The 15,094-nt window shown below is 44.9% G+C and overlaps 1 protein-coding gene across 1 annotated transcript; it reads left to right on the top strand.

Moving 5' to 3' along the window:
* The first annotated feature begins 12,870 nt into the window (after nucleotides 1–12,870).
* Nucleotides 12,871–15,094, top strand: LOC125554068 (putative F-box/FBD/LRR-repeat protein At4g03220). The gene is made up of 3 exons (XM_048717682.1): nucleotides 12,871–14,005; nucleotides 14,234–14,407; nucleotides 14,638–15,094. The coding sequence occupies exons 1-2, from the start codon at nucleotides 12,990–12,992 to the stop codon at nucleotides 14,238–14,240; spliced, it is 1,023 nt and encodes a 340-aa protein (XP_048573639.1). The 5' UTR covers nucleotides 12,871–12,989; the 3' UTR covers nucleotides 14,241–14,407; nucleotides 14,638–15,094.

Raw genomic sequence — 15,094 nt, 5'->3', positions numbered from 1 at the left:
ACGTCCTGGAAGCACCGCTAGGTGACAAACCCGCCACAGGAGCAACGCCAGATGTTGTGAACACGTGGCGGAGCAAAACTGATGAGTACTCGATAGTTCAGTGTGCCATGCTTTATGGCTTAGAACCGGGACTTCGACGACGTTTTGAACGTTATGGAGCATATGCGATATTCTAGGAGTTGAATTTAAAATTTCAAGCAAATGCCCGGATTGAGAGATATGAAGTCTCCAATAAGTTCTACTGTTGCAAAATGGAGGAGAATAGTTCTGTCGGTGAACATATACTCAGATTGTTTGGGTACCACAACCACTTGACTCAGCTGGGAGTTAATCGTCCTGATGATAGTGTCATTGACAGAGTTCTTCAATCACTGCCACCAAGCTACAAGAGCTTCGTGATGACCTATAATATGCATGGGATGGATAAGACAATTCCGAGCTCTTCGCAATGCTAAAGGCTGCAGTGCTAGAAATCAAGAAGGAGCATCAAGTGTTGATGGTCAACAAGACCACCAGTTTCAAGAAAAAGGGTAAAGGAAAGAAGGGGAACTTCAAAAAGAACAGCAAGCAAGTTACTGCTCAAAGAAGCCCAAGTCTGGACCTAAGCCTGAGACTGAGTGCTTCTACTGCAAAGGGACTAGTCATTGGAAGCGGAACTGCCCCAAGTATTTGGCGGAGAAGAAGGATGGCAAAGTGAAAGGTATATTTGATATACATGTTATTGATGTGTATTTTACTAGTGTATAGCAACCCTCGGTATTTGATACTGGTTCAGTTGCTAAGAGTAGTAACTCGAAACGGGAGTTGCAGAATGAACAGAGACTAGTTAAGGGTGAAGTGACGATGTGTGTTGGAAGTGGTTCCAAGATTGATATGATCATCATCGCACACTCCCTATACTTTCGGGATTAGTGTTGAACCTAAATAAGTGTTATTTGGTGTTTGCGTTGAGCATGAATATGATTGATCATGTTTATTGCAAATACGGTTATTCATTTAAGTAAGAGAATAAATTGTTGTTCTGTTTACATGAATAAAACCTTATATGGTTACACACCCAATGAAAATGGTTCATTGGATCTCGATCGTAGTGATACACATATTCATAATATTGAAACCAAAAGATGCAAAGTTAATAATGATAGTGCAACTTATTTGTGGCACTGCCGTTTAGGTCATATTGGTGTAAAGCGCATGAAGAAACTCCATGCTGATGGGATTTTGGAATCACTTGATTATGAATCACTTGGTGCTTGCGAACCATGCCTTATGGGCAAGATGACTAAAGACTCCGTTCTCCGGAACAATGGAGCGAGCAACTGACTTATTGGAAATAATACATACTGATGTATGCGATCCGATGAGTGTTGAAGCTCGCGGCGGGTATCGTTATTTTCTGACCTTCACATATGATTTGAGCAGATATGGGTATATCTGCTTGATGAAACACAAGTCTAAAATATTTGAAAAGTTCAAAGAATTTCAGAGTGAAGTGGAGAATCATCGTAACAAAAATAAAAGTTTCTACGATATGATTGCAGAAGTAAAATATTTGAGTTACGATTTTGGCCTTCAGTTAAAACAATGTGAAATAGTTTCACTACTCACGCCACCTGGAACACCACAATGTAATGGTGTGTCCGATCGTCATAACCGTACTTTATTGGATATAGTGCAATCTATGATGTCTCTTACCGATCTACCACTATCGTTTTGGGGTTATGCATTAGAGACAGCTGCATTCACATTAAGGGAACCATCTAAATCCGTTGAGACGACACAATCTGAATTATGGTTTGGCAAGAAACCAAAGTTGTCGTTTCTTAAAGTTTTGGGTTGTGATGCTTATGTGAAAAAGTTTCATCCTGATAAGCTCATACCCAAATCGGAGAAATATGTCTTCATAGGATACCCAAAGGAGACTGTTGGGTACACCTTCTATCACAGATCCGAAGGCAAGACATTCGTTGCTAAGAATGGATCCTTTCTAGAGAAGGAGTTTCTCTCGAAAGAAGTGAGTGGGAGGAAAGTAGAACTTGATAAGGTAATTGTACCTTCTCCCTTATTGAAAAGTAGTTCATCACAGAAATCTGTTCCTGTGACTACTACACCAATTAGTGAGGAAGCTAATGATGATGATCATGTAACTTTAGATCAAGTTAATACCGAATCTTGTAGGTAAACCAGAGTGAGATCCGCACCAGAGTGGTACGGTAATCCTGTTCTGGAAGTCATACTACTAGATCATGACGAGCCTACGAACTATGAGGAAGCGAGGATGAGCCCAGATTCCGCAAAATGGCTTGAGGCCATGAAATCTGAGATGAGATCCATGTATGAGAACAAAGTATGGACTTTGATTGACTTGCCCAATGATCGGCGAGACATTGAGATTAAATGGATCTTCAAGAGGAAGACGGACGCTGATAGTAGTGTTACTATCTACAAAGCTATAATTGTCGCAAAAAGGTTTTCGACAAGTTCAAGGTGTTGACTATGATGAGATTTTCTCACTCGTATCTATGCTTAAATCTGTCTGAATCATGTTAGCAATTGCCGCATTTTATGAAATCCGGCAAATGGATAAACAAAACTGCATTCCTTAATGGATTTATTAAAGAAGAGTTGTATACGACACAACCAGAAGGTTTTGTCAATCCTAAAGGTGCTAACAAAATATGCAAGCTCCAGCGATCCATCTATGGACTGGTGCAAGCATCTCGGAGTTGGAATATACGCTTTGATGAGATGATCAAAGCATATAGTTTTATACAGACTTGCGGTGAAGCCTGTATTTACAAGAAAGTGAGTGGGAGCACTACAGCATTTTTGATAAGTATATGTGTATGACATATTGTTGATCGGAAATAATGTAGAATTATTCTGCAAAGCATAAAGGAGTGTTTGAAAGGATTTTTTCAAAGAAAACCTCGGTGAAGCTGCTTACATATTGAGCATCAAGATCTATAGAGATAGATCAAGACGCTTGATAAGTTTTTTTTTCAATGAGTACATACCTTGACAAGATTTTGAAGTAGTTCAAAATGGAACAGTCAAAGAAATAATTCTTGCCTGTGTTACAAGGTGTGAAATTGAGTAAGACTCAAAGCCCGACCACGGCAGAAAATAGAATGAGAATGGAAGTCATTCCCTATGCCTTGGCCATAGGTTCTATAAAGTATGCCATGCTGTGTACCAGACCTATTGTATACCCTACACTAATTTTGGCAAGGGAGTACAATAGTGATCTAGGAGTAGATCACTGGACAGCGGTCAAAATTATCCTTAGTGGAATAAGGATATGTTTCTCAATTATGGAGGTGACAAAAGGTTCGTCGTAAAAGGGTTACGTCGATACAAGTTTTGGCACTGATCCGGATGACTCTTAGTCTTCATCTGGATACATATTGAAAGTGGGAGCAATTAGCTAAAGTAGCTCCGTGCAGAGCATTGTAGACATAGAAAATTGCAAAATACTTACGGATCTGAATATGGCAGACCCGTTGACTAAACTTCTCTCACAGGCAAAACATGATCACAACTTAGTACTCTTTGGGTGTTAATCACATAGCAATGCGAACTAGATTACTGACTCTAGTAAACCCTTTGGGTGTTGGTCACATATCGATGTGAACTATGGGTGTTAACCACATAAAGATGTGAACTATTGATGTTAGATCACATGGCGATGTGAACTAGATTATTGACTCTAGTGCAAGTGGGAGACTGAAGGAAATATGCCCTAGAGGCAATAATAATGTTATTATTGTATTTCCTTATATCATGATAAATGTTTATTATTCATGTTAGAATTGTATTATCCGGAAACATAATACTTGTGTGAATACATAGACAAACCAAACGTCACTAGTATGCCTCTACTTGACTAGCTCATTAATCAAAGATGGTTATGTTTCCTAACCATAGACATGTGTTGTCATTTGATTAACGGGATCACATTATTAGGAGAATGATGTGATTGACATGACCCATTCCATTAGCTTAGCACCCGATCATTTAGTATGTTGCTATTGCTTTCTTCATGACTTATACATGTTCCTATGACTATGAGATTATGCAACTCCCGTTTGCCGGAGGAACACTTTGTGTGCTACCAAACGTCACAACGTAACTGGGTGATTATAAAGGAGCTCTACAGGTGTCTCTAAAGGTACATGTTGGGTTGGCGTATTTCGAGATTAGGATTTGTCACTCCAATTGTCGGAGAGGTATCTCTAGGCCCTCTCGGTAATGCACATCACATAAGCCTTGCAAGCATTGCAACTAATGAGTTAGTTGTGAGATGATGTATTACGGAACGAGTAAAGAGACTTGCCGGTAACGAGATTGAACTAGGTATTAAGATACCGACGATCGAATCTCGGGCAAGTAAAATACCGATGACAAAGGGAACAACGTATGTTGTTATGCGGTCTGACTGATAAAGATCTTCGTAGAATATGTAGGAGCCAATATGAGCATCCAGGTTCCGCTATTGGTTATTGACCGGAGACGTGTCTCGGTCATGTCTACATTGTTCTCGAACCCGTAGGGTCCGCACGCTTAAGGTTTCGATGACAGTTATATTATGAGTTTATGAGTTTTGATGTACCGAAGTTAGTTCGGAGTCCCAGATGTGATCACGGACATAACGAGGAGTCTCGAAATGGTCGAGACATAAAGATTGATATATTAGACGGCTATATTCGGACACCGGAAGTGTTCCGGGTGATTTCGGAGAAAACCGGAGAGCCGGAGGGTTACCGGAACCCTACCGGGAGAAGTAATGGGCCATATGGGCCTTAGTGGAGAGAGAGAGGGGCAGCCAGGGTGGGCCGCGCGCCTCCTTCCCCCTGGTCCGAATTGGACTAGGAGAGGGGGGGCCGCGCCCCCCTTTCCTTCTCCCTCCCCACTTCCTTCCCCCTCCTAGTAGGAGTCCTACTCCTACTAGGAGGAGGACTCCTCCTGGCGCGCCAATAGGGGCCGGCCGGCCTCCTCCCCTTGCTCCTTTATATACGGGGGCAGGGGAACCCCTAGACACACAAGTTGATCTCTAAGATCGTTCTCTTAGCCGTGTGCGGTGCCCCCTTCCACCATAGTCCTCGATAATACTGTAGTGGTGCTTAGGCGAAGCCCTGCGACAGTAGAACATCAGTATCGTCACCACGCCGTCGTGCTGACGGAACTCTTCCCCGACACTTTGCTGGATCGGAGTCCGGGGATCGTCATCGAGCTGAACGTGTGCTAGAACTCGGAGGTGCCGTAGTTTCGGTGCTTGATCGGTCGGGCCGTGAAGACGTACGACTACATCAACCGCATTGTCATAACGCTTCCGCTGTCGGTCTACGAGGGTATGTAGATCACACTCTCCCCTCTCGTTGCTATGCATCACCATGATCTTGCGTGTGCGTAGGAAATTTTTGAAATTACTATGTTCCCCAACAGAATATTCTCGTGTGTGCTTGTTTGCTTTATTACTAAGTAATTTTTATTTGCTGTTCTTAGTTGTTCTCTATCTTTAGTTATGGATATGGAACACGAAATACCAAACAAATTAGGTGTACTTGATACTCATGGAGATGAGGAACCTCCTAAAACCCTCGATGCTTGTTATGTGACAGAAACTATGTACTATTTTGATAATCCAGAGAAAACCCCATTCAATTTGGTAATGGGAGTAACATTGGATCAACGTGAATACTTTAGGGATTATCGCTTGACACAAAAAGGGAAACTATTATGGGATCAAATTTATATATTGAAGTGGTATGCTCAGCAAGTATGCTTGAGTTATGATTATACTTGTTGCTCTAGGATGAAGGCTCCACACCTTCCCTTTTCATGCAAATTTAATGATAATGAAACCTTAGCTTCTTATGCTAATGGTATATATGATTACTATGATGTGGAACAAATAGAAGAATTTGTTGCTTTAAAGGGTGCTTATGAAATTGAATCTTTCTTTGAAAAGTATGAAGCTTTTGATGATGATGTTTATAGGCCTGAAAATTTAGCTATCCTAAAATATTGCTATGATAATTATGAATATAATTCCTATATTAATGCGCTTATTGAGAAAGTCTCCGTTGTCGAAGAAGAGACTAATATTATGCAGGAATCTATGGAAGAAGAAGTTGATGAACATGTGAGCTCATTGGATGAAAAAGATGAGGAAGAGAGCGAAGAACAAAAGGAGGAAGAGCGGATTGATCACCCGTGCCCACCTTCTAATGAGAGTAACTCTTCAACTCATACATTGTTTAATTCCCCTTCATGCTTATCGAAGGATGAATGCTATGATAATTGCTATGATCCCGTTGATTTTTTTTGAAATATCCCTTTTTGATGATGCTTGCTATGCTTGTGGCCAAGATGCCAATATGAATTATGCTTATGGAGATGAACTTGCTATAGTTCCTTATGTTAAAAATGAAATTGTTGCTATTGCACCCACACATGATAGTCCTATTATCTTTTTGAATTCTCCCGACTACATTATATCGGAGAAGTTTACCCTTATTAAGGATTATATTGATGGGTTGCATTATACCGTTGCACATGATGATTTTGATGAATATAATATGCATGTGCTTGCTGCTCCTACTTGCAATTATTATGAGAGAGGAACTATATCTCCACCTCTCTATGTTTCAAATATGATAAAATTGCAAGAAACTGTTTATACTATGCATTGGCCTTTACTATGTGTGCATGAATTGTTCTTTTATGACATGTCGATGCATAGGAAGAGAGTTAAACTTCGTAGTTACATGATATATGTTTCTTTGTGCTCACTACTAAATTACAAATCATTGTTAAGTAAAATTGGCTTTGATATACCTTGGGATTCGGGTGGATTCATTACTTGAGCACTATATGCCTAGCTTAATGGCTTTAAAGAAAGTGCTGCTAGGGAGACAACCCGGAAGTTTTAGAGAGTCATTTATTTCTTTTGAGTGCTTTTATATAGTTTAAAAACAACAAAAATAAAGAGGGGAACCCAAAACTTTTTCAAAAAGGAAAGTGAAAGTGAGAAAGACAAGCATTGTTGAAGTGGGAGAGCTCCTTGAACTTTGTTCATGCTCACGGCAACTTTGTGAATCTTGATTACAGAAACTTTTCAACAAAAATAATTATCCCCTTGTACAATTCCATTGTATTATAAAAATAATGTGCCAAGGTTTGCCTTTAGGATGTTTACATTTGCTTGATGGTTTGTACGGTGCAGGACAGAAATTTTGGCTGTAGTGCGCGATTTTAAATTTTTAGTTGGAACGTCAAACGGTTCTGATTCTTTTTGAACTTTCTTCCTATACAAATTGTTTATTTTTTCTAATTTTGGTAGAATTTTTCAAGTATCATAAGTATGGTGAATGTTCAGATTGTTACAGACTATTCTGTTTTAGACAGATTCTGTTTTTGGTGCATAGTTTGCTTGCTTTGATGAAACTATCGATTAATATCAGTGGATTAAGCCATGAAAAAGTTATATTACAGTAGATATAATGCAAAAACAAAATATTAATTGGTTTTCAACATTACTCAGAGTAGTGATTTGCTTTATTATACTAACGGATCTTACCGAGTTTTCTGTTGATGTTTTGTGTGGATGAAGTGTTCGATGATCGAGAAGGTCTCGATGTGAGAAGAAGGAAGAGAGGCAAGAGCTCAAGCTTGGGGATGCCTGAGGCACCCCAAGTAAACATTTAAGGATACTCAAGCATCTAAGCTTGGGGATGCCCCAGAAGGCATCCCCTCTTTCTTCAAGAAGTATCGGTATGTTTTCGGATTCGTTTCGTTCATGCGATATGTGCAATCTTGGAGCGTCTTTTGCATTTAGTTTTCATTTTTATTTTATGCACCATGCTGGTATGAGGCAGTCCTTGGTTTATTTACAGAATGCTCTATGCACTTCATTATATATTTTGAGTATGGCTTTATAGAATGCTTCATGTGCTTCACTTATATCATTTGAAGTTTGGATTGCCTGTTTCTCTTTACATAGACAACCGCCATTTGTAGAATGCTCTTTTGCTTCACTTATATTTTTTAGAGCGTGGGCATATGTTTTGTAGACAGAATTAAACTCTCTTGCTTCACTTATATCTATTTAGAGAGATGACATGAATTGGTCATTCACATGGTTAGTCATAAAATCCTACATAAAACTTGTAGATCACTGAATATGATATGTTTGATTCCTTGCAATAGTTTTGCGATATAAATATGGTGATATTAGAGTCATGCTAGTGGGTAGTTGTGGATTAGTAGAAATACTTGTTTGAGGTTTGTGATTCCCATAGCATGCACGTATGGTGAACCGTTATCTAACAAAGTCGGAGCATGAGGTATTTATTGATTGTCTTCCTTATGAGTGGCGGCCGGGGACGAGCGATGGTCTTTTCCTACCAATCTATCCCCCTAGGGGCATGCGTAGTAGTACTTTGCTTCGAGGGATAATAAACTTTTGCAATAAGTATGTGAGTTCTTTATGACTAATGTTGAGTCCATGGATTATACGCACTCTCACCCTTCCATCATTGCTAGCCTCTCTAGTATCGTGCAACTTTCGCCGGTACCATAAACCCATCATATACCTTCTCCTCAAAACAGCCACCATACCTACCTATCATGGCATTTCCATAGTCATTCCGAGATATATCGCCATGCAACTTTCATCATCATCATATACATGACTTGAGCATTCATTGTCATATTGCTTTGCATGATCGTAAGATAGTTAGCATGATGTTTTCATGGCTTGTCCGTTTTTTGATGTCATTGCTATGCTAGATCATTACACATCCCGATACACCGCCGGAGGCATTCATATAGAGTCATATCTTTGTTCTAGATATCAAGTTGTAATAATGAGTTGTAAGTAAATAAAAGTGTGATGGTCATCATTATTAGAGCATTTCCCCCCAAGAAAGGAGAGGCCAAAGAAGCCTAAATAAAAAAGGGGGCCAAAGAAGCCCATTCAAAAAAAGGGGCAATGTTACTATCCTTTTACCACACTTGTGCTTCAAAGTAGCACCATGTTCTTCATATAGAGAGTCTCTTGAGTTATCACTTTCATATACTAGTGGGAATTTTTCATTATAAAACTTGGCTTGTATATTCCAACGATGGGCTTCCTCAAATTCCCTAGGTCTTCATGAGCAAGCAAGTTGGATGCACACCCACTAGTTTCAGTTTGAGCTTTCATATACTTATAGCTCTAGTGAATCCGTTGCATGGCAATCCCTACTCACTCACATTGCTATCTATTGATGGGCATCTCCATAGCCCGTTGATATGCCTAGTTGATGTGAGACTATCTTCTCCTTTTTGTCTTCTCCACAACCACCATTCTATTCCACCTATAGTGCTATATCCATGGCTCACGCTCATGTATTGCGTAAGGGTTGAAAATGCTGAAGCGCGTTAAAAAGTATGAACCAATTGCTCGGCTTGTCATCGGGGTTGTGCATGATGTGAATATTTTGTGTGGTCAAGATGGAGCATAGCCAGACTATATGATTTTATAGGGATAACTTTCTTTGGCCTTGTTATTTTAAAAAGACATGATTGCTTTATTAGTGGGCTTGAAGTATTATTGTTTTTATGTCAAACGATAGACTATTGCTTTGAATCACTCGTGTCTTAATATTCATGCCATGATTAGATATGTGATCAAGATTATGCTAGGTAGCATTCCACATCAAAAATTATCTTTTTTTATCATTTACCTACTCGAGGACGAGCAGGAATTAAGCTTGGGGATGCTGATACGTCTCCGTCGTATCTATAATTTTTGATTGTTCCATGCCAATATTCTACAACTTTCATATACTTTTGGCAATTTTTTATATTATTTTTTGGGACTAACATATTGATCCAGTGCCCAGTGTCAGTTCCTGTTTATTGCATGTTTTATGTTTCGCAGAATATCCATATCAAACGGAATCCAAACGGGATAAAAATGGACGGAGAATATTTTTGGAATATTTGGAGAATCCCGGAAGAAAAATGCAGGAGAGACGGTGCCCGAGGTGGTCACGAGGCAGGGGGCGTGCCTGCCCCCCTGGGCGCGCCCCTGACCCTCGTGGGTCGCCCGTAAGGCGGTTGATGCCCTTCTTCGGCCGCAAGAAAGCTATTTTTTGGTAAAAAATCATGGCGAAGGTTTCGGTCCAATTGGAGTTACGGATCTCCATATATATATACGAAATGGTGAAAGGGCAGCAGAACAGAACGCAGAAACAGAGAGAGACAGAGAGACATATCCAATCTCGGAGGGGCTCTCGCCCATCCCATACCATGAAGGCCAGGGACCAGAGGGGAAACCCTTCTCCCATCTAGGGAGGAGGTCAAGGAAGAAGAAGACGAAGGGGTCCCCTCTCCCCTTCTCTTCCGGTGGCGCCGGAACGCTGCCGTGGCCATCATCATCATCACCGTGATCTACTCCAACACCTCCGCCATCTTCACCAACATCTCCATCACCTTCCCCCTCTATCTATAGCGGTCCACTCTCCCGCAACCCGCTATACCCTCTACTTGAACATGGTGCTTTATGCCATCCTATGATGTCTGAGTAGATTTTCGTTGTCCTAGCGGTGGTTGATGAATTGCTATGATTGATTTAATTTGCTTGTGGTTATGTTGATGTCCTTTGGTGCCCATCATATGAGCGCGCGCGTGGATCACACCATAGGGTTAGTTGTATGTTGATAGGACTATGTATTGGAGGGCAAGAGTGACAGAAGCTTCAACCTAGCATAGAAATTGATGCATATGGGATTGAAGGGGGACCAATATATCTTAATGCTATGGTTGGGTTTCACCTTAATGAACGTTAGTAGTTGCGGACGCTTGCTAATAGTTCCAATCATAAGTGCATAGAATTCCAAGTCAGGGATGACATGCTAGCAGTGGCCTCTCCCACATTAAACTTGTTATCGGTCTAGTAAAGTAGTCAATTGCTTACGGGCAATTTCGCAACTCCTACCACCACTTTTCCACACTCGCTATATTTATTTTATTGTTTCTTTATCTAAACAGCCCCTACTTTTTATTTACGTAATCTTTATTATCTTGCAAACATATCCAACAACACCTACAAAGTACTTCTAGTTTCATACTTGTTCTAGGTAAAGCGAATGTTAATCGTGCGTAGAGTTGTATCGGTGGTCGATAGAACTTGAGGGAATATTTGTTCTGCCTTTAGCTCCTCATTGGGTTCGATACTCTTACTTATCGAAAGAGACTACAATTGATCCCCTATACTTGTGGGTTATCAAGCACGGTTAAAAAGCACCCTTGGGCCTGGCCCGTTGGGAACGGCTGAATCGGCAGTGTTCCGAGAGCCAGGCCGAGCGATGCTTCCAGGCGCACATGGGTGGCTCTCTGGAGACGTGTGTCTCGGGTTAATCCCCCCATCTCTCCCTAATCCTCAATCCCTCTCTCTTCCTCTACTCTGCGACCCCGTCCGTCATGGGAGCAGGTGCTTCTTTGCACGGAGGTCGCGGAAGTATGTCCGGGGATCACTCCCGAACGTGCCGCGCGGCATGCGCGCGCCGCCACCGCCGGGAGCCACCATCGTTCGCCCGCCGCTGCGGCAGCACACTGGGCGAGCCAGTGCCGCACAAGCACGCCGAGCGCGGCTGGGAGCACCACGGTGACACCCACGCGAGCGTCTCCAAGCGGGTCTCCGGCGGGAAGAGCTCCGTCGTCGTCCGCGCGCGTGTGCATCGCGCCCGACCGCCTCCTGCCCTGCTGCTCCAACCCCGCTCAGCCCCCTGCAGCTCGGCCGCTCCCCTCCCCGCGCGCCCGCAGGACGGCCCCGCGCCACCGCGCCTGCCCGTCGGTTGGCCGCGCCGATTGCTGCCGCGCCTCGCGTTGTCTCGCCACCTGCTCCCCTGCCTCGCCTCCCCTGCACACGCGCCTCACACCCGAGGCCATGGCCACTCCGCTCCCGGGCGCCCGCTCCGCCGCGTACCGCGCTGCTCTGCCCGCTACTAGCAAGCACACCGGCTGCCCCCCTCGCTCCGCCTCGTCTCCTCGCTCGTGCGCCACCAGGGGTGGAGCCCCTCACGCCCGGGGCGGCGCCCTGCTGCAGCAGCTTTGCCTGATGGCTTCCTCCCCCAGCGGGCCACCGCGTCGTGGCCGCTGCCTCCTCCCCACCGCAGCGCTCGCGTCCGCGCCCGCCCCGCCAGCGCCTCCTGCCCGCCTCTTGCCGAGCGCTGGAGCGGGCGGCCAGGCTGCTGGCGCTCTACGGCGCGAGCATCGTGGAGTACACGAGCTAGGCGGACGCGACGACCATCCCGGGGCACTACGTGGTGTACTGGGAGCTGAGCTCAAGGACAGCCGCGAGGGGCCGTGGTCGGAGGCGGCGGTGTTCGAGCGGTGTTGCCTGGAGATGGAGGTGGCGCACGGCTTCTACGACGAGCTGCCCCGTCAAGCTCCGGTGCCGGCCAATTCGACGGCGCACTCAACGTGTTTGAGGAAATGAGGCCAAACTAGGTCGCTATTAAGTGTACTTGTTAACTTCTAGTCATATGCATGTATGCAACCAAACGCTAGGTGAAAATTGCATCTCGATGACAAGACCTCCTAATGCAGGCAACCAATCAAGTTGACATCTACGTTTTTGGCTTCGTTTTCTCTCACCCAGGACCTGCTCAGTCTGGCTCGTTTTTTTCCTCTGAGCTAGGCCCGGCAGTGAAAGCAACCAAACACGCCCTTGGTCAACAGGTTATGACCGGTTTTCGCTAATTGACCGGGTGACTCTGTTGGCCTTAATTCATTTCTTATGAAAGTGAAAAGTCTTTCACCTTGTTTATTAACAGAAAATACCCAAATTCTCAAAAAAGAAAAAAGAAAAAAGGTGGCATCCAAATACCCTAGCCCCCAAATCGAGCTCGCAGCAGTTGCGAGTGGGGATTCCTCCGCCGGCATCCGGCATCCGGCGTCTCCGGTCCATTCCCCATTCCCCCGCCACCTGCAATTCCATGGGGGCGGGTCACAGCGTCGGGCGTCGGGATTCCGACGCCGGAGCAGGCGGCGAGGACCGCCTCAGCGCGCTTCCAGACGACGTGCTCGTCAGCATCCTCGTCAAGCTCCGCGACGCCGCGGCCGCCGCCCGGGCCAGCGTCCTCGCCCGCCGGTGGCGCTGCCTCTGGCCCCTCCTCCCGGAGCTCGCCTTCGCCGACGGCATCCAGCACCACCGCATAGTCCCCGCCCTCGCCGCCCACGAAGCGCTGGACCTCCGCGACATCCAGGTTGCCACCCGAGAGGCCTCCGTCGAGTACCTGGCGGTCTGGCTCCCCATCGCCGCGCGCCGCCTCTCCGGCTCCATGCACCTCCGGGTGGTGTGGCACGAGGGCGAGGCCGAGGTCCGGGCGGCGCTGGAGCCCGAACAGAGAGGGGCCATCCTGCTCCCTTGCTTCCGGCGAGCCACCTCCGTCGTACTCGAGTTCTCGTTTCTCCGCCTCGTCCTGCCGCCATCCGGGGTGTTCGCCCGGCTCCAAATCCTCATGCTGGTCGGCATCCTCGTGTACGGGCAGTGCAGCCTCGGCGACGCCGTCTCCTCCCCGCGCTGCCCATGCTTGAAGGTTCTCTTCGTCCAGAGCGCCCGCGGTCTGGGCAGCTTCAGGATCCACTCCAGGTCCCTCCTGCAGCTGCAGCTGTCGGATCTGCGCGACATGCAGCAGCTCACCGTCGTCGCGCCGTTGCTCCAGTTCTTGAGAGTGAGATGGTGCTTTACCAATGTAGCATATGCACTGAATCCAAGTCAACCAGTAGCCAGGATCTCAGCCCCTCTCCTGGAGAAGCTCGAATGGATGTGTGATTTCGTTCCTAGCTCTGTCCAGCTTGGTGAGATGCCACCACATCTCCGACGCCTTGTCGCTGGAATCATCATGGTATCTGGATCAGATTGCATTGCTCCACACAACCGTTGTTGCATTGGCATTCTGCAGCGCTTTGAGCGTCTTGCTGCTCTCCGCCTCTGCCTTGCCTATCGCCGGTGAGTGTGTGAGTTCACTCTTATTTGTGTTTTTATTACATCATTGTCGAGTCGATAGATAACGAGGCAAGCAATTCATACTTACTTCAACTTGGGGAATGTGTCATTTCGTATATCTGTCTGCAAAAGAAAAGAAAAAGCACACTATAGGAGAAGCGACGTTTGTTTGTGTCCTCATCAAACTACTTAGTATTTACAACCTTTTTGTGACTCCCTTTGAACTTGCAGGTCATAGGTAACCACAAATACTTGATGGAAGACATGACAAGGCTCCCCGACGTTGACTACTTGACCCTAGATATATTTTCATGTGGACATTCCTTTGGACCCAGCTCATTCCATCTTCTCAGGATGTGCTCTCGTTTGACAATACTCAAGATCAGATTTTCTTGCCAACTGCCGGTAATGCACTCCTTAATTTTTTTAATCTCATGATACTTCAGTTACCAGAAAGTCGCATAAAGCAATATGTCAATACATATTTGTTTTTCTAATTAAGCACCAATTAGCCTTGAGCTGCTAGTTTCACCGCACCAATTAGAAGCAGGTTACAGGTTACAAACTTTATCACTTGGTCTCTCCTAAGCGAACCCCCCCCCCCCCCCCCCCCCCCCCCCCCCCCCTTCTTTCAGGCACAAACCGGTTGCTTCTCAGGTTGCATATGCGATCAGCCACCAAACTGGAAAACCGAAGAACTCGGGCTGATCTGGCTCGAAGAAGTACAGATCTTGAGCTTTGCAGGAACTGAACATGAAGTCGCTTTTCTGGAACGGCTATTCAGCTGGGCAACATCGCTGAAAAGGATGATGGTAACATTCCATGGCTCCATCACTGAGAGAAAGGGAAAAGAGCTACAGCAGCTGTTACTAAGCTTCTCCAGACCAGAAATATGTATATGCATATTACCATGTAGTGCTCCATCTTGAACAAGGTTTCATACTGTTATGTTCTACACCAACCCTGTTCGCTTGCACTAGTTATCAAGTGGAGCAACTTTACTTTTGCGAGAGCGAACTCGTTTAGCTTGTTTAACTGGAGTAGCTTGTTCCAGTATTGGTGAGACTGAACTCTTTAACTTATTTATCTCTA

The sequence above is a fragment of the Triticum urartu genome, chromosome 4 (genome assembly GCF_003073215.2).
Source record: "Triticum urartu cultivar G1812 chromosome 4, Tu2.1, whole genome shotgun sequence".
NCBI classification, from domain to species: Eukaryota; Viridiplantae; Streptophyta; class Magnoliopsida; order Poales; family Poaceae; genus Triticum; species Triticum urartu.
This window is presented reverse-complemented; position numbering and strand designations above follow the sequence as displayed.